The sequence below is a fragment of the Polypterus senegalus genome, chromosome 9 (assembly GCF_016835505.1).
Source record: "Polypterus senegalus isolate Bchr_013 chromosome 9, ASM1683550v1, whole genome shotgun sequence".
NCBI classification, from domain to species: Eukaryota; Metazoa; Chordata; class Cladistia; order Polypteriformes; family Polypteridae; genus Polypterus; species Polypterus senegalus.
The window spans coordinates 115,797,839-115,818,885 of NC_053162.1; the positions used below are offsets into that span (position 1 = coordinate 115,797,839).

The 21,047-nt window shown below is 38.3% G+C and overlaps 1 protein-coding gene across 2 annotated transcripts in view; it reads left to right on the forward strand.

Annotated features, from left to right (window-relative positions):
* The window catches only part of LOC120535644 (zinc finger protein 883-like), a 28,063-nt gene extending 22,474 nt beyond the window's left edge, over positions 1-5,589 (forward strand). For both annotated transcript variants that reach the window (XM_039763597.1, XM_039763596.1), the window contains 2 exons: positions 1,779-2,316; positions 2,438-5,589. In XM_039763597.1, coding sequence (XP_039619531.1) covers positions 1,818-2,316; positions 2,438-3,990 — 2,052 coding nt within the window. In that variant the 5' untranslated portion in view covers positions 1,779-1,817 and the 3' untranslated portion in view covers positions 3,991-5,589. The remainder of the gene's footprint in view (positions 1-1,778; positions 2,317-2,437) is intronic.
* Positions 5,590-21,047: the final 15,458 nt, after the last annotated feature.

The following is a 21,047-nucleotide window of genomic DNA, read 5'->3' on the forward strand; positions in this document are numbered from 1 at the left end:
AGCGGATTAACCGCGATAAACAAGGGTTTACTGTATAACTGTGCGGAGAATATTTATAAACAGTGGGAGAGTTTCTAAGGGCTTAAAATATATAAAAATAATCATACAACCATATGGTTTCTACTTCGCGGATTTTCACTTATCGCGGGGGGTTCTGGAACGCAACCCCCGCGATCGAGGAGGGATTACTGTATCTTTAATTTCAACTATTCAAGATTATTTTAAATGTCCAATAGGGAAATAAATTTGGCTAATAGTTTAGTTGAAGGGTGTTTACATGGAGATTCATAACATCTGAATGTGTTATTGAATAACATCTATTATTTAAGAAGCAATATTTCATTATGTTATAATAATATTATTTGCAAGATGATATAGTTGTTTTATAAAGTAGACGCCATTAGTGATGGGAAGTTCGGATCATTTTACCGACTCGGACCTTTGAGTCTCGTTCAGCAAAATGAATGAATCATTTTTCGAGTCATTTCGTTCAATTCTTTTTCCGGCTCAGACTGCATAGGTTAAGCTTATGGGGCTGTCACGTGATGAACGAACGACTCAAACCCGAAGACTTGAGAGATGAACTAATCAATTCTGTTTCCAGCTCAGACTGCATAGGTTAAGCTTATGGGGCTGTCACATGATGAACGAACAACTCAAACCCGAAGACTCGAGAGATGAACTAATCAATTCTGTTTCTGGCTCAGACTGAGTTGGTTAAACGTATGGGGCTGTCACGTGATGAACGAACGACTCGAAAAACCCGAAGACTCGAAACAAGTGAATCAATTCCAATACAAAAACTATAGGAAGTTGCGCAAATGCGCATGCGCGACTGAACGAATCACTCCCACGTGACGACTCGTTCTTCCCGAGTCACATTAAAGATTCGTTCAAAATGAACGAATCGTTCAAAATGAACGAATCGTTCAAGAACGACCCATCACTAGATGCCATTGCTTTGTATTCAAAACAAAGAGATGCCTCATAATATGTGTGGATTCTGATGTTGCAACACATACAGTTTGGTAGTTAATTATGGTGAACTTTGAATGAGCACAGTGTTGTGAAAGTTTAGAAGGTTAGAATAGTAAGCGGTTGCCTTCTTGCAAAGCTTTAACAAGACACATTGATTACACTGCTCTTTTGTTATTCCTATCTGTGAAAAAGACATATGGACTTGTGCTCAGAAATAATTATTTAAGTCCCATCAGATGATCTGTAATAAATACTTATGGAGAATCATCACAAAAAAGTGAAAAGGACAACTGGGCCAAAGAGAGGAAAGCTTCAGCCACCTTCTCATACACGATCATGTTAAACAGGCTTATCAGCCATATATGAAATTTGTGAATTTCCCCTTGGGACTAATAAAGTATCTATCTATCTATCTATCTATCTATCTATCTATCTATCTATCTATCTATCTATCTATCTATCTATCTATCTATCTATCTATCTATCACCTTTTTTACTTAATGGAAGCAATGTGTTTCTGTGGATGGAAATGGGACAAAACCTTAGGGTGCAGGCAGGAGCAGGACAAATATGGCCAAGTGTATTGGGAACTGGTGGGCGTTGGATGGAGTGTTGCGTGAGCAGGCAGGCACAGGTTTAAAAAATAAGTCACAATTTCTCTGGTGTGGTGAGGTTCAAATAATTAGAACAGTCAATATCAAATATTATATTTGTACATTTTGGCTATTTTGTTTCTTTTTAATGAAGGGTGCAAGTCTCTTTCTTAAGTTTTGTTTTCTTCTCTTTTTCTTTTCCATCAGATTGTAAAGACTTTTGTCATTCCAAAGGATATTGCGGCAATGGAGTTAACTGACGTCAAGGATGAGACCGTAGAGCAAGAATGCTTTACAAGGACTATAATGGAAGGGAACTGTATTTTTAAACAAAAAGTAGTTGATGAATGGAACGTTAAGAAGGAGACATGTAGTCTGAACTGTGGTCCAGTTAAAAATGAAGTCAGTGATGTGAAATCATTTCAAATTAAAGAGGAATGTTTTGAATTGCAAGAACTAAAAGATGACTATAAAGTTTTGGTTAAAAGTGAAGTCTCCAGTGATCCCAGTGAAGACCTAAAGTCTTTTGCAAGTGATATTAGTCAGTTGAAATGTATTCAGATCAAAGAAGAACATGATCACAATGATGCAGATCACGCTATGGACGGAATTCTACAGAATATAAATATGAAAAATTGCCAGACGAAGGTCATGGTGAGGCAACGAAACAGTGTGTCCGAAGAAATGTCTACAGCAGTAAATGAACAGTCCGCTTTAAGAGAGATAGCCAGTTGTAAAATAATGGGTAAGTTTGCAAGAATACTGTATAATTAAATTATATAATGAAGAGAAATTAATTAATATTTTACATTTTTACAGGTATTACAAAACTCATATTAATAACCAATTTTCTTTTCTTTCCACAGTTGAAGACAACAAAGAGATCTTATTTTATCTTTGTCCACAATGCAAAATATTTTTACCTGCCTCATCTTTTGAGACACATATGAAGATTATACACCCAGATCAAATACCTGCTGGAACTACAGTCTACTGTTGTTCTGAGTGTGGGAAAAGATTCAAACGGTTGTCAAATCTAGAGAAACACAAACAAAATCACATAGGAAGGACAATTCATAATTGCACTGAATGTGGAAAGACATTTAGTAGTTTGCAGAATTTTAAAGCTCACAAGAGAATTCATACAGGTGAGAACCCATATTGTTGTACTGAATGTGGCAAGAGTTTCAGGTGGCACAGCAGCTTTAAAGAACATCAGCGAATTCACACTGGGGAAACTCCTTATCATTGTGTTGAATGTGGAAAGAATTTTGTACGCAAAGGTCATTTGAAAGATCACAAACTAATTCATTCTGGTGAGAAACCATATGATTGCAACGAATGTGGTAAAAGTTTTCGGCACCTCAATGGCCTCACAGTGCACCTTCGAATTCACACAGGGGAGACACCTTTTCAGTGTGCTGAGTGTGGCAAGAGTTTTATTCGAAAAGGTGATTTCAAAGAACATAAGAGAATACATACAGGGGAGAAACCTTATAGCTGCTCTCAATGTGGAAAGAGTTTTGTTCGTAAAGGTCATTTAAAAGAGCATGTTCAAATTCATACTGGTGAAAAACCATATAGTTGCGAAGAATGTGGAAAAAGTTTTAGACAGCTGAATTCCTTAAAAGTACATCAGCGACTTCACACTAAAGAAACCCCCTTTCATTGTCCACAGTGTGGGAAGGGATTTATTCTCAAAGGACACTTAAAGGAACATATGCAGATTCATACAGGTGAGAAACCTTACAGTTGTGATGAATGTGGAAAGAGTTTTAGAAGATTTTTTACATTTAAAGGTCACCAGCGTATTCATACAGGAGAAACTCCATATCAGTGTTCTGAATGTGGGAAGAGATTTAGACTTCGCAACAGCTTTAAGGAGCACCTCAGAATCCATACAGGAGAAAAACCATACAAGTGCTCAGAGTGTGGAAAAAGTTTCCGACATCTCAATGGACTTACAGTGCACCAAAGAACTCATATGAAAGAGACAGCGTTTCAGTGTAGTGTATGTGGAAGGACTTTTAAGCAAATGTACCGCTTAAAAGAACACCAACTAGTTCATACCGGAGTAAGACCCTATCATTGTAACGAATGTGGTAAAAGTTTCAGTCAACAACTCAGCTTCAAAGTACACCGCAGAATCCATATGAGAGAAACACCTTATCATTGTACCGAATGTGGTAAAGGATTCAGAAAACGTTTAAGCTTAATAGAACACCAGCGAATCCACACAGGAGAGAAACCCTTTCACTGTACAGAATGTGGGAAGAGATTCTTTCAGTTAATACACCTTAAAATCCACTTGCGAGTCCATACAGGGGAAACACCTTATCACTGTAAATGTGGAGCAAGCTTCCGACACCAGAGTAGCTTCAAATTGCACCAGAAGGCGCACAATGTAGAAACCACTTAAGTATAATTAATAATCTAATTAAGCACATCATGAAAGTTTTGTATTTTACATAAAGGAAAGAAAACGGTTTTTAATAAGATTTTAAAACATAAAGGATAGCAAAAATCAGAAATTTAGTGAAAACGTTAAGGAATAGTTTCCAAAATATTTTGAGTTAATTACATAATTTTATTCCTTTTGTATTCTCATCTATTTGTTAACAGTGAGAGAGCTGCCACATCTGTTTGCATATTTTAATGTGTTTTTTGGTATACTGTGTCTGTGCAGTCCTGGCTGGATAATCATTCCACTTAGATTCTGTGAGCTGTTTTGAATCACATGATAATCAATGCCCTGGGTGTTTCCTATGTGAAGTTTGTGTATTCTCTCCATGTCCATTTGGGTTTCCTCCCACATTCTAAATACAAGCTGGTTATGCAAATTGCCCCACTGTTAGATTGGCATGTGTGTGTGTTCACCCTGTGATGGTTCTTTTCAGATGTTATTGTAGATGGATGGGAATGACACCCACATGTTGTGAGAAAGGAAAGTAGTTTGAAGTGGCAGATAATTTATTGAAAACTGTGCTTCATCTGCCCCTTGCATAATTATTGTGACATTATGTCTGCATGTACCCCACATCTGTGTGGGTTTTTCTCACATTACTCTACTTCGTCTGCCACGTCTCAAATTCTATGTGTGTTAAGTTGATTGGTGGTTTGTAATTGCTCTTGTGTGTTTGAGTTCTGGGATGAATGTAGTGCCTTGGAACTGATCCCTACCTTGCACCTAATCCTGCCAGGATAGGCTTTGGCTCCCCCTTAACATAAATAAATTAAGCAGATTTGAGAATGTTAAGTTATTCTGTTTGGTGAATTTGCAACCTTTTTTTTCAGTTGTCAATATATAGGAGTTTAAGTAGTTTTAACCATATATACTGTAGATCAAAAATCCTTAGTTCATGCAGATTTACTATAGCTATAACTGGAAGCTAACCCACACCTATGTTTGAGTTATTATTTTGAAATATTTCCATTTTACTTTGATTTTGTCATCGTGATATATGTTTTTGATTTTATCTAGTATGCCATTGTGTTTTAAGAGTCATGTATTCTTGTACCTTATTAAATAAAGTTAATGAGGTAAAACAGTAGTTTCTAATACTCTCATTACTTCTGATGTTATGAAAGCATATGTACAAACTGCATGAATGAACATGAATCCAGCAGTCTGTGATGAGTGAACAGGCACAAGTTATCAAAAGTGGATTATCTGCTTAGTCTTTATTATCTTGTCTTTCAAAACCCTTGTAAAGTAACATTCTAATGTTTATCTTAATTCATTTAACAGATCAAAATTGAGAGAGTAACGTGGGTGGGGTTGATTTGTTTTCTAAAACTTGACTTATTTGTATGGAATGTTGTTTGTTATTAAAATCAATAAAATCCCAACAAAAAACAAATTGAGAGAGTAGCAAGAGTAGGGGTGACAGACCTGTTATACCAGATAGCACCATTGACTAAAACTGTCACTTCTTTATTTTATGAAGCAGGTCAGATGTGTTGGTAATAATCCTGTAGGTTTGTCACAATTCATTGCAATAAATGTTTCATTCATCCATTTTCAAATCCGTTTAGCCCTATTTGTAATCATTGGTACACTGTTCTGGAAGCGCTGGTTGCAAGATAAGAAACAATCCTAATTGGGCCGTTCTCATCCATTGCAGGGTTTACTTACACTCACCTCCATTATTCGCCTATTTAGAGTCTGTAATGAAACAACTTGAACTTCTTTAGTGTGTTGGGCAAATACTTGAGGAAAACTCACTTAGACTTGGCGAAAATATTGAAACATCAAATCAAAGGACATAATTGGGATTTAATACCAGTCTGCAGAGCTGTAAGGCAGATGATCTAGCTGCTGTTCATGCATGACATCCTGTTGCATCTAGCAAAGTGTGATTGTAAATATGCAGCAGTTGTATATAATGTTGACTTATACTTTATGTCTTTTAAGATACTGTAATTACAGATCTATCCTTTTTCTAGACTTTGTGGTTTGGTCCACTAAAGGGCCACTCATAAATTGCACTTCACTTTTAAGAGCTAACTGGCTTAAGGAGAAAAGTGCCATGTTGGTCACCTTATCACTGACATTTTGCACAGTATGTAACTATCTAGTATGTACTTTGTAGAACTTAAAAAAAAAATACAACTCATTCCGATTGAAACATATAACTTAAATTGAATCATGAATCTCACTCAATTACATAATTGTTTATTGGAAATTTGTTTGCATTTCTGTCTTGACCATTTTTATTTTGCTAAAGGTGTCTGAAACTTGCGATGTTACCGTTTTTGAATATTTTTCTCAAAAAAAAGTTGGCCCTAAATGCACTTATGAAGGAAATTTTGGTTGTGATGCAATATTGCATCTGGTTTGTCAGAAAATCATGATCAAGTTTATTTATTTGTTGTTATTTTCCATACAATTCTTTAAGGTGTTTAAAGAACAGTGAAGAAATCCAGGAACTGACCCTAGAAAACTAACATCTATTACGGTTTAGCAGAAAGTCTGTGTAGCACAAAATCTACAAGCAGCACTCCACATATAGTGACTGTGGGTTTCTTTGGAGCATCAGTCCACCTTTGCCTATCATGTTTAAAAACATTCAAGTCAAAGCATTTGTAATATATTAGAAGCTTTCCTTCATATTGTAATTTTTCACATCTTCCTCTCTCAGCGTAATAATTCATTTCTAGTCTGCATTGTGGATTCCCAATTCATATTAACACTTGAACTGGCTTTTCACTAGTTTACATAAACTAGTGTCATAATTTCCCTCTGTAACATTGAAAATAAACTTTTTTCTGATAAATACAAAAAAAAATCTTATAGTTATTTCAAATGTATGCTTGTCCAAAACCTCATTTGCATCTGTCTGATGCTTACTCACTGCCAAGCTGTCTCTGCCAAGAATTGTTTTTGCTGTATTAGTTTTTATAACCTTTTAATTTTCATTTACTTATGTTTGCATGTCCACTATTTCACTTTGTTCATTCTTCGGCCATTATGTATCTCTTCACAGCTCCTCCTTCTAACACTTGTACATGCTATAATCTATAAAATAGTTAACCTTATTTCCTTTTGTAATGTTATTACCTCCATTCATTAATATTAATAAAACATTTTTGTGTGATTTATTGCATTTGGACTATCCCTTCTGAGTTTCTTTTCCTTCTCCTAAATACATAATTCTGTCTTTTAAGAATATTCTCTCCTCTTATCAGTATTCCTTTTGTTACTTCTTCTTCACTTGCATTCATTACTGCAGCAATGCCTATCTCCCAAATCTCCCTTCACATCACCTTTTTTTTTAAATACTTTATTAATCTCTGAGGGCAAATTGTCTTTTCGCATGACGTTTGAAGGTCAGAGTGCTGTGTCAGCCATTGTAAAGCACCCTTGGAGCAAGAGTATAGAAGACATAAGGAGGAAAGAGAAAGTCCCGTAAGACTACACCCATGTGAGCTTGAGTACGCTCCATGTTCTAGCGGAAGTCTGGGATACTTGGCCATTGTCATTTTTTAGAACCTGTCTATACATTTATATACAGTATAATATATATAGTATATACATACTATTTTTTTCAATCTACATCCTGCCTTTAGGTGCAATTTTTAGAAAACATGCAATTTCATATCACCTATATGCTGACGACTGCCAAATTTATTTCTCCCTCAAGCCAACTGACTCCACCAAACCTCTCCTCGACTGCCTATCTGACATTAAGGACTGGCTGGCTGTAAACTTCCTTCACCTGAACGATTCAAAACCGAGGTCATTGTTTTAGTCCCGACTGCAAACAGGCTCCACCCCTTGGCCTCGTTTCTCTTCCCATTCCAGTAACTTCGTCTGTCTCCAATCTTGGAATCAAAATGGATACGTTCCTGAAAATGGATGCTCAAGTCAACAGCACAGTAAAATCCTGCTTTTTCCATCTAAGGCGAATCGCCAAACTCAAGCCTATTCTGTCTAACCACCTCCTGGAATCAGTAATCCATGCATTCATTACGTCCCAGCTTGACTACTCTAATTCCTGCCTTTTTGGTATCAGTAAAGCCACTCTTTCTAGACTCCAACTGGCTCAAAATGCGGCTGCAAGGCTTCTAACTGGAAGTAGCAGAATCCAACACATTTCACCGATTTTAAAAACCCTACACTGGCTGCCGGTTAGATTCAGAATCGATTTTAAGATTCTCCTCCTAACCTATAAGGCATTAAACAGTCTAGCCCCCGCCTATTTGAGTGTCTTGCTCCATTGTCACAATCCCCCTCGTGTTCTTAGATCCGCAGATCAACTGCTCCTAACCGTTCCCAAGGCACGTTTTAAAGCTCGTGGTGAAAGGGCTTTCTCCGTCTGTGCACCCAGGCTCTGGAACTCCCTGCCCTTAGTGGTTAGGCAAGCCGCTTCAGTTGCCACATTCAAATCTCGCCTAAAAACGCACTTCTTCACATTGGCTTTTAATTCTTAACCTGTTTCATTTTCCACTTGCCTTTTGCTATTTTCTCTATTTTATTTGGTCCCCTGACCTGTTTTTAGTATCTCTGTTTTAATTCTCTCTTAATGTTTGTTTTTAATATTTTGCTTTTAGTCCTGCTTGTTGTAACTGTACAGCGCTTCGGTCAGTTGTAATGCTGTGTTTTTAAGCGCTCAACAAATAAATATGGTATGGTATGGTATGGTATTTATAAATATGGTGCAGTGTGTCTAGCAGAAAACCACATTAGTTTAGGATGGTCAAGTCATGCTAAAGTGAAAAGAGAACAAATTGGACAGAGTGGAAAAAGAGATGTGAGGAATGAGAGGAACAACTACAAAAGGGTGGTTAAAGAATATGAGAGGTGCAACTAGTTATGTTACATTACAGATCGACTTACTGTAAGTACAAGAAAAAGCAGGAGGACTGCAGAGTTGTTTTTTGACATAGACATGCTGTATGCAAGTGTGGCTTTTCTCTGTTTTAATATTCTGAGGGCTACACATATTACAGTTTGTAATATGACAATTCTTGCACCTTAAAATGGGGATAGAGGGCACACAGGTCTTTAGGTGAATGAAAAAGCCTTAAAACGTACTGAATACATAAACTTTAAGGGGCCAATATTAAGAAACACCATTACCTTCTGTTATAGACGGCCGGGATGCTAAGTGGAGACTCCCCTGCAGTATAGCGGTACCTCGGATACCCGCAGGCCACTGTGGGGGATGGAGTTTAGCTTCCCAGCCCTGCTGGGTACCGTGGGTGCCGCCAGGTAATGCTGCAGGAAGACAAGGGGATTTCTACTTTTCCTATAGCCCGGAAGTGCTCCCAAGTCATGGGGACAGAGGGACAGAGGTGCTTCCGGGCTGAAGAAAAGTCAAGTCTTCATTTGGGTCAAGGATTATATAAAGGACTGACTGGAACTCAGCAGGCGAGCCAGAGTTGGAAGGGAGTGTGACAAAGCTGCTGGGAGGAGAGGAGGAGAATTACTGTGTGTATTCTATTGATTTATTGTATGTTTGGTAGGTTTGGTGCTTTGGAGGCACTATTGCAAAGAAAGAATTAAAAAATCTGCTTGGTGCTTTTAAACTTGTGTCCAGAGAATCTGTCAGTTGGGTTTCATGGGGCAACATCACCCCCAAGTATCCACACTTCTTACAATGCACTTAAATGAATGGAAGTTATATCTAGAGATTTCCAATCAGCAATCTAAAAATGTATGATATACATATATACTGTATTATAGAATTATATTTTTGGTACTATTCAACACAAGACAGGATGTTGGCAAAAGCATATACATATTTAAAAGTACATATTTACAAAGAGATTTGTTTACAAATTTATTTTGCCTCCCCATCAGTCGATGATACAGATGTGAAACATTATAAAACTCCACAGATTTTCAATGTTTCCAAGACAGTGTTGCAAGTAAAATTGGTTGAAAAAAACTGACAGGAACAGCTCAGGAAATATTTTATTCATCGATGTTTTCTTGACTAAAAAGTTGTAGGTGTAAAATATGCCATGCTTAAAGCAAATGGCTATTATGTGAGAGCTGAGATTTACATAATTCAACATTTTTAACAACTTTTGAGTCTGAGAAAACAATGATTAACCTTGAACCAGTTTGCAAATTACTGCATGTATTTACAACTGTTTAAATATAGCAGTAGTGGCCAACTCTGATCGTGGAGGGCTACAGTAGCTGTTCATTTTCCTTGCTGCCACTTTCTTAATCAGTGACCAATTTATTCTGTTCCCTTTATTTTAATTGCCTTATGCTTTTAATACTCAGTCTTCTGCATTGCTTCTGTTTTTCTTTAAATGGCAACCAAACAAGAATGTGATGTGAAGTAAAATGAGCCAACAGATGACCAGATAAGTCAAGGCTTTAAATTCCAACCAACTTCACTCCAACTAGCTTCTTAATTAGAAGTCAATTCTTCTTGTTAATTAAACCCATTATTTAATTTCACAGCTTGTTGTTGATCTCATTATGTCACAGCAGACAATACTAAGAGTCTAAATGTTTTTTACTTTATTTTCAAATATTGTTTGATGGACAAAGGTTAGCTGGTCATGCTTTTACTTATTTTGTAACTCATTACTGTTTGACTGCTAATTAAGAAAAAAAGAAACAATTTAAGGGGGCAGAATCTTAAATAGCAAGACAAATAAAAATAAGGGGAAAAGAGTTAATTAGTAACAAAAACTGGTCACTAATTAAGAAAATAGAATGAAATCCTGCAGCCACCCAGGATTGTCAGTCACAATTGTTATACATCCATCCATCCATCTTCTAACCCGCTGAATCCAAACACAGGGGTCTGCTGGAGCCAATCCCAGCCAACACAGGGCACAAGGCAGGAACCAATCCTGGGCAGGGTGCCAACCCACCGCAGGACACACACAAAGCACCAATTTAGAACCGCCAATCCACCTAACCTGCATGTCTTTGGATTGTGGGAGGAAACCCACACAGACACGGGAAGAACATGCAAACTCCACACAGGGAGGACCCGGGAAGCGAACCCGGGTCTCCTAACTGCGAGGCAGCAGCACTACCACTGCGCCACCATGCCGCCCACACTTTTATACATATATATCTAAATATTTTAATATGAAAGAAGTACTTTCTCTGAATCTACTGGTGCGAGGATCAATAACCTTATAACCATCTCCCAGAATGTAACCAGCATGTATTACCGATGTCCTGAACAGCTGGTGCTAGTAATATTTTATGTGACCTTCACTACCCTCTGCATTGAGCCAAGCGGGTGTGCTCTACCAGAATGTGGTGCAGCCAGTGAAGATGAACCGAACTGCACACGTGTTAGATGTCTTAGGAAGTAAAGGCATTGGTGAACAATAGTCAAAATGTGCTGTGTTCACTTCAGTTCATCAGTGATGGTTAGTTCAAGAAATTTAAAGCTGCTTACCCTCTGTACAAATTCTCCTTTCTGCTTTCTGAAGTCATTGACCACATCCTTACTTTTGTTCACATTAAAGGAGAGATTGTTGTCCTGATAACCACTGAGTCAGCAGCCAGGTCTTTTCTCTGTAAGCCAACTCATCATTATTGGTGATCCCTATGTTGGTGGTGTCATCAGCTAATTTAATGATGGAGTTAGTTCTGTGCATTGACACACGGTCATAACTGCTGGCTCAGCACACAACACTGTGACATGCCCGTGTTAAGGGTCAGTAAGAAGGATGTGATGGTGAGGTCTGTTGCTTAAGGAGTCCAATACTGAGTTATAGTGGGTGGCACAAAGTCCAAAATATAGGAGTTTGGCAAGCAGTTTTGATGGTATAACAGTGTTAAATGCTAAGCTGTCTGTAAACTCGACTATGGAAGTGCAGTTTTTAAATTATCCAGTACAGTACTTCCATGAATCAGCACTGTCCTTCTGTAGCTATGTAAGTGGCTAATGATGACTGCATAATCTGTTACTTTGTGACCATACTCTGAGCAATGAACAAAACTGTTGGTTTCTCTGTTGACTTTGATATAGTTACAGTATGTATCTCTAAAAAATAAAAGAAATGTAAACATATACTAAAACTGGCAAGTATGGATGACAAAAATATTTCTTATCATATCATTAGAAAATACTAATGTAGTATTTTTGAAGGACGCAGAACATGTAAGCATTAATATTTTAATATTGTTTTGAAAGTTTATACATAAACCTTCAATATAAAGAAATATCACAGTCAGAATGGAATCATGTTTTTCCATAACTGTGTAGGGCATAAGTTCAATTTTAGTGAACATTAAGCCACTGAACATTGCTTTGGTACTTATGGAATGTTTTGTTTGCAGTCATTTGATTACATTTTGATTTACAGTATGTGTTGTACATATGTACTGTAAAGCTTAATACACTGACAATTAAGGAAAGAGATTGACTAAGTGACCTAAGTGTACTTAAACATTTGACTAGTATAATTACTGTATTTGTAAAAACTTTATTATTAGTCTTCAAACTTCTGCACACAAGAAGCTTTTTGTGCCACAACACCTTATATTGCCTGTCTTTGTTATCTTTCTGGAGTGTATTTACGTATCTAAAGTACCGTATTACAAACTGTTTTTTCTTCTTAATTATTTAGATGCAACCACTAATACTTGATTACAGTTATACGTAGCAATGTCAAATATATTTAACAATAATATAAACAATAATTTTACAGAAAATAATTGATGGCGAGATGCTTTGATTTACTAGTCAGAATCAGGTATTCCACAGAGTCCTGTAATAACATGCTACACAAACTGACCTGTTTGTTTGTAACTATCAATATTTTCTTAGAACACTTGGTATTAGTAAATTCTTTGCATGGCAATTTAACTGATGTCTTCATCACACTTCATATAATTTGTGCTTTGTCAGTTAAATAGGATGATATCTAATATTAGTAAAATTTACAACAAACTCAATGCCATCTTAATATTAAACTCTAACTACATCATTGTTATGTATTAACCTGTGTTTATGCATGGTTACATTTCTGTTGAATCTGAATAATTTTTCAGAATTTCTTTTATTTTTATAATTATGTATTGTCTATTTAAGTGTGCTATCTTGCATGTTCTTTGTGGGTGGTAGGGCCATCCTGACGTCACTGCTGCCAAACCCCCCCTAGCTATTTAAAGCCCAAAGGAGTGAAGCTCAGACAGAATTTTCATTGAAATCTTGTAGACGTTGTCAGTATTGTGTTTCTTTTGTTTGAATTTTCAAGTTTTTTTATACTTTTTAGTACTGGTTTTTGGATCTTCTTTACTGAAACTTATATTGAGACAGGTTTGCCTTTTGGCCACTCCGTTTTGCTCTTTTGAGCACTTTTTGTTAGTCCTTTTGTGTGTAATTTCCTTAGCATTATATTTAACACAGGAAAAATGAGTCAAAAACATTGAGTTTTTTTTCAATAAAAAAAAATGTTATTTCATGTAACAGAAACATGTAAATATCTAAATGTCAACACAAATACAGTAGAAAAGGAATGTCCAGTGCCCACTACTAAAGTGATGCAGAAATAGTACATGTTTTGAGAAAGTCATCAGTGCTCAACTCAATGTTGTAACTGGGACAGTAGAAGCGTGTTCTTTGCACACTTTACTTATATTGCTTTCTGTTGCTTGCTCATGAATGGGTAGAATGTCAGTGCTGGAGCTGCATGTTTGACACACCCCTTATGTTATTCCAGGCTACCACTGCGGAAGCCTTAATGACTACCACATTTGCCCTAACACAACCATTGACAATTGCTTTGGGGACTAACATCTTCCTTTTCTTTCCACTTGATAGCAATTTTTTGCCTTTCTGTCATATAGATACTATCACACAAGGTGAAGCTTCACATGACCAAATTCACCAGGGATGATCATGAGGTTTGGTCTTACAATGCCATGTCAACATCAGATGATCAGTTTACATTGTCATCACTATCACTGGATTTAAGCAATGGTTCCATTTCAGTTTGCTCTAAAACTGCCTATATGGCATTTGCCATTGTATTTTTAGTTGGAGGCTCCACCTCACTCATGAATATTGATGAGTTACCTCAGCGTTACCATAAAATGGCAGAAAACATAGAAATAGTCATGTTTTTTTTTTGCACCATGATGGTATTTCATCCACTAGATGACAGCAGAACACTGTCCCAAGAGTTATTTAGGATTAAAGAGGATCATTAAACATTACCCTAAGCCTAACTTGGCCAGGTCAGTTGAGGTTGGGGAGCATACACTGGTAGTGCACATTGCTGCACCCACCACACGATGAAACACTTCGAGTTACCGGTTGGCAACTCCCCAGGCAGACACATCGTCCAATCTCAAACTCTGGAAGTAACCACGTATTTGTTGCACCCAGGTGTTACATGAGTGTCCCCTTCGCCTGGTCCAGCTGTTCGGGTCCTCAACAATGAGGATCCTGCAAGCCGAATCACCCTCTGGTAGTCGCCCCACCTGGCCATAGTGCTGTAACTGCTCTCCCTCACAATGCAGGTAACAATGTAATAGACCTCATTTGGGATTCTGTGAGCAACCACTCATTGCTCAGTACCCAAGGATTCTCCGAAGAGACAGTACCGAAGAACTCCATTCTTCATCTCAAGTTACTGGATAGCATCAATGTCTCACAATCATATAGCAAAACAGGAAGCACGAGGACTGTAAAGACTTGGACCTTCATCATTTTGCAAAGATATTGGGAGAACCACATACCCCATTCCAGCAATCTCATGACCACCCTTGCTCTCCCAATCCATCTACTGACTTTATCGGAAGAGTCACGAGAGACATGAATATCACTGCCAAGGTAATTAAACCGCTCAATGCAGTCAACACTCTCTGGGCAAACAGACACACTGCTGATGGCTATGCCCAAGAGGTCATTAAAGGCCTGGATTTTGGCTTTTATCCAGGACACTTACACTTCACATTCCTCCCTCTGTCTCTCAAGAGCCCCTATCAGATCCTCCATTGACTCCGCATAGATCACAGCATCATTAGCAAAGTCAACATCATTAAATCCTTCTTCTCCAACAGATGCCCCTCAACAGTTGGAACCCCCGACCCTGCTCAACACCCAGCCCATGCAAGCATTGAACAGGGAAGGAGCAAGACCATAACACTGACAAACCCCTGAGTCAACTGAGAAAAATGGAGAGGTTTTGCCACCATTCTGCACAGCAGTCACACTAACAGTGTACAGGCCAGCTATGACATCCCACAAAGTCTCAGGATGTCCCACACTGCAGCTTGATCAACTGAGTCAAGCACATTATAAAAATCAACAAAGGTTGCAAAGAAACTATACAGATATTTGTGTTTGAGCACGATAAGAACCCTCAATGCCAAGATGTGGTCAATGGTAGATTTCTTAGGCGTGAAACCACACTGCTGCAGTCGCTGGTAGGTTCCTATTAAGGACCTTACCTGGCACCAAGATCAGTGTTATCCCCCTGTAGTTGCCGCAATCCAGGTGATCACCCTTCCTTTTCCAGATATGGACAACAAGTCCCGTTTTCTAGTCAGTTGGGATGACACTTGTCTCCATATGTAAGCAAAGATTAATTGCAATGCCAATTACCATCAGCCTGGAGAGGTTTGCCTCGGATACCACAGATCTCTGCAGCCTTCCCTACCCCCCAGCTGGTTCACCACTTGTGCAACCTCAGTGAGTTTGAGTGGTTCACAGATAAATGGAGGTCAGCCTCAAGAACCGTGATGTCCAACATCCTAGCCAGAGGATCAGCATTACACAGCTGCTAAAGTAGCCAGCCCAGCAGGTCACAACTGCAGCATCATCTGTAAGAACCGTTCCATCACCCACCCTGACTGTGACTCTCCAAGGAACTTATTTGGATGTGCGTAATGCTTTGATTCCTCTGTAAAAATGACGTGGGTCACTTGACCATAAATGACATTTCACTTGCTCACAGATTCCTCTAACAAACAACTGCTTATCTGCCCTCAGAATCCTTGCAGCCGTCCTTCTCAGTTCCCAGTATAGTCCGGGGTTGCCAATAAGCCATGCACTGCAACTCCTCTCGATGATATCCAGAGTGCCCTCTGAGATGAAATACCTCCTTCTGTGAACACCGGCAACACCAACACAACCCTCAGCAACCATCAAGGTTTTGTCACGGAAGGTATCCCACATCACATTCGAATCAGCAATCGCACCTAATTCTGCAAGTTCCTCACACAAAATGTGTGCAAACAAATTAGAAACCTGATCTTGGACTCTGGCCAGGTCCAGCCTTGTTTTCCTAGTAGGTGGTAGCCTACTAGACTTAAGCTAGATCTTCAGAATTCACAAACTGGACACTTTTGTAAACCCTGCAGTTCTGTAGGTTCCTCCAGTATCTGTCCACGAGGATGTGACTGATTTCCTTCGCTGCACCAACAGTATCGGAGTACCAATTCACATTAGGATCAGCAGTTGCACCTAAGTCTGCAAGTTCCTCACACAAACTGCATGCAGACTCATTAGAAACAGTCTGATCTTGGAGTCTGACCAGCGTTATTCTTCCAGTAGGTGGTAGCCTACTGAACCTAAGCTGGATCTTCAGAGTAGTAACAACAAGTTAATTATCAGAATTCACAAACTGGGCCCATCTGTATACCCTGCAGTTCTGAAGGAGCCTCCAGCATCTGCACAAAAGGATATGATCAATCTCCTTCACCACATCACCAATATTGGAGAACCAAGTCCAACAATGCAGTTCAGGGTACTAAAACCAGGAACCAGCAATCTGCAGTCCCTTCCTTTTTGCAAAGTCAAAAAACATGAAGCCACTTTCACCACGGTCTCCAGACCCATGGGGACCAACACATAGCCAGCACTGTCAGTGCCAGTGGTCGCATTGAAGTCACCCATGACCAGAGGAGTATCACCTTGCAGGCACCCATCAGCCATTGACCGAAGTTGCAAACAGAATGTCTCCCTCACAGAGACACCACTCAAAGTGGTGAGAGCATACATTGAGGAAACAGACAAGGCACCCAGAGAGTGCCATAACTTGAGTCTTATAATACGCTCCTTGAAAGGAGTGACATTGGACACCCTGAGAGGAGCCAATCTGCCATAGCAACATCTATTCCCTGAGTATGACAGCCATCAGAGCAACCAGACCATTAAAAGATGTACCCATCTACAGAGATCTGGCCTGTCCCAGGTCTGTGTACCTCAGAGAGTGCCACCACTGAAATGAGGAGTTTACAAAGCTTCTCCGACAGGAGAGGAAGATGGTTGTCATGCTGTAAAGACAACAGATTCCACGTGCCCACCCAGATGGGATGCTTTCAATTCAGACTCAAGTGTTGCCATGCAGAGGTCGAAACCTTAGCTCCACACTAGTTCTGATTCCCAGCAGGCCAGACCCCATTGGCTCTCCGGCAGTTTTGACTCTTCTGGGGCTGAAACTCCAAAGGGCTTTCCCCCATCCCCTTCATAATCCGAGCAGCCTTCCTGTGCAGCAGAGCTACTCCTGTGGAGAGCAGAAAGGAGCCCTGTCTGCCATTTTGGAACTACATGAAATTTTTATGGTGGCTGGACTGCCAATCCTGCCATCAAACCCCAAGTTTTCCCTGCAAGATGGAGGAAAACAGCAGGGCCAGATGCAGTTTAACATCATATACAGGCTGAATAATTTAATTAAAAAATAGCATTCCAAGCCAGAATCATGCTCAGTGTTAATGCCTTTTTTCTCTTTAGAATCATAAGCTGCTGTTTTCCTTTGGTCACAAGCTGTAGTTTTGCTCAGTTTCTCCCACTTGTTTTATTTTTGAGCATTTTGCTAAATTTTAACCTTTGATCTGGTTTTCCCATTTTATGGCCATAGTGAGGCTGAACCCTACTGTTGTAGTTGGGAGTACGCTGGACCTGGTTAGCCCCTTCTGGGCTCATTGGTAAAGTTCCTGACCTATTTGTGTAGCTTCTATTGGAGGCCTCCAAACTTATTGCCATGTGTGAGACTACATTTCATGACAAGTTTGTTCTTATTTACTCAATTAGACCAATAGACTTATGCAAAGTTTTGTGAAAATTGACTGCCATTCATGTGAACTCCAATAAGGAACACGATTGGCATGTCAAGACTGACATCAGTTGTGGGATTTCTGTGAGGTTGTGGGTGTTACATTGCTGACCTCAGTGGTATCGGGGCTAGAGTTAGACACATCCTGCTGAGAATCCTGCAGCAAATGCCATATAATTGAGACAACAGACAAACTGGCATTATAACTTAATAAAAGATAATCTAAACAGAAAAACACAAAAACAAATGATAGAAGGAGTATTAATCTAATTTAAGTGCAATAAACATTATGGTGATCTGCCCTCATTGAAGTTGCAAAATGAGAGCAGGAATACAGTAAGTTGTGTAAATAAATAACAAATCTCACAAACAGCTATAAAGTGGGTACACTGGCATCCCAGAACCTGAGTTTGAGATGCCTGCAGTCATACTATCGAACACCTCCTTCTGTGTAACTGTCACTGGGCTATAATGGAATTAGTACTTCTGTCAGTCTGTTCCAACTTAAAAATTCTTTTATTAGGTTATAGTGTCTCTTGTATGTACCATCTGTTTGGTATAAGAATGCTATGCACTTTATTATTACACATGACAAATATCCTGGAATGGGCTTGTCAAGAGTTGTGCTCATAAGTGAGGATTTTGCAAGTGATGTCATAAGTATTGTGAATTACTTTTACACCTGATGAATTTATTTGATTTGAATAACAATTCTGCATTTAGATTTCAGCACTAGACAGTCAGTTCACGGTTCCAACTGGTATTTCATATTTACTCGGGTCCTATGTTACACAAACTGGATCGGTAGACTTTTAAAGATTGGAATTTGTCAGCAGCTTACATTCTGTATGATATTTATGTTACTTTATATTATAAATTCACATTACAGTCAGTGACTGGGAGGTATATGAAAGATCTTGTTTGGTGTGCCATACATGAAACTTAATAAAAACAGTGACTACATGATGTATGTGTTTTGTTTTTAATTGATCAGACCAAGTCTTTAATATAAAAACATCTCTTTCACTGTCTAAATTCAACGCCACTTGGGTTTGCTGATGAAACATCCTCACATCTTTTTCTAAGCTGGCATCTTCTTGGTCTGATTAATGAAAAATAAAGAAAAGTTTTATTTTTCTCCTAAATTCTTTAAAGTAAAAAAAGTATTGAACATTAAAAACAATACTGAACATTAAAAATGAAAGTCTATGGATTGTTGAGACTCATAGGGTTTACAAATTGTAAAGATAATTACTAAAAGTTAAAAACTAAAATAAAAAAGTTTTAAACATTAAGTTTATGAATTGTTGAGACCAATAGAAGATGCAAAATACAACACAATATTACAAATTTTAAAGAAAATGACTAAATGTTAATCACTACAAATGCTAAATGGAAAAATGATCTTGATACAAAATGTCTGTATGAGATTATGATTAATAATATCATTCATGTAGCATGTAGATGTGTATCAAAATCTCACCCTAAATTAAGTATAAATCCCTTGTTTACATTTTATTATTTTTACTGTTTATATACATGTACATACATTACTTTAAATTGATATGTCAAATAAAAAATATACTTTTTTACATATAGTATGCATTTTGATTTCTGAAAATGCTGTGGTGAGAAGTCAATTAAAATAAAACTTTTTATTGGCTAACTAAAAAGATTACAATATGCAGTCTTCGAGGCAACTCAGGCCCTTTCTTCAGGCAAGATGTAATACAGAAACTAGAGTTAACTGTGTTTATATAGACACCAGGACAGATACAAGATTGGAAAACCTTGTGAGACATCTTAAATGTAAAAAATGAATAGACCTCTTCAGGCTAAGATTCATTAAGCAAGAGAGAAGAACAATATATCGGCAAGATCTTTGGATAAGATAACTGTCCAACAGTCTTTTGAAGTTTCTGATGAGTTTTTCAATACAATGTGGATCTGTAGTCAGGTTGTCTGTGTCAGTCTGAGAGATGCAAACAATCCTTATGGCCAGATACATTTAAAGTAAATCAAGATTCACAGAAATCGCTCAAATTCCAGTCCAAAAAATACAGGATTAAGACAAGCCTGCATTTTTGGAACAGACAGAAATACTTGATCCATGAGGCAAAGATGCAAATAATGTGCTAATCCTGCTTTTTGGAATGTTTCAGGATTTGCCTCTATCAGAAAAAAAAAGGTTTGACAAAATCTGCCTCAGTTACTGGGACAACCAATGCCCTGAAATTTAACATGTGGGATTAACGCTTTACAGTCTCAAAATTTAAGTAGCAGAGCATTCAGTTATAAAGTCAAAGTCTGTAAATGTCCTGTCAGATGTGCTGATCCCACCTGCACTTTTTAATAAGCAGAAAAAACAACAAAATGTGAAAAAGTGATGCCCATTCCTGAATAAATAATCAACGTAGTAGCACAACTCCTTCTCCCAGTTCAGGCCGGAAACACATCACAAGGCAACAAAAAAAAATTTTTGTTTTGTTCCTGACAAGACAATGTTATTTTCGTGTTGTTGGGTCAAAAGTAACTACTAACAATCATCCATTGAGTCAGAGCATTGGTTTTGTCACTTCTGTCCAACATTTTGTATACAGTCATGGCCATAAGTTTAGCATCACTGCAGCAAAACCTTGTTTGAGTCACTGCTAATAATTCTGTCGTTCAATGGCATTAATTTATGGTGCCAAGCTGTTGTATATATAAAGTCTAAACATACACCAATGTAATTGCTGTAACATCAGTCGGATATATTACTAGATGTCGTTGACATGGCTGCCAGATGGCAGCACCTGTATAGCAGCAGCAATTTGCTGTTTACTAAACCCGAAGCATGTAACACCTTACGGGGACTGCTGCTGCGCCACATTGATTCCTGACATGGTATTTACTTAATGGATTACTGTACAGAAAGTCTAGAGTAGGGTGGCATGGTGGCGCAGTGGTAGCGCTGCTGCCTCGCAGTTAGGAGACCCG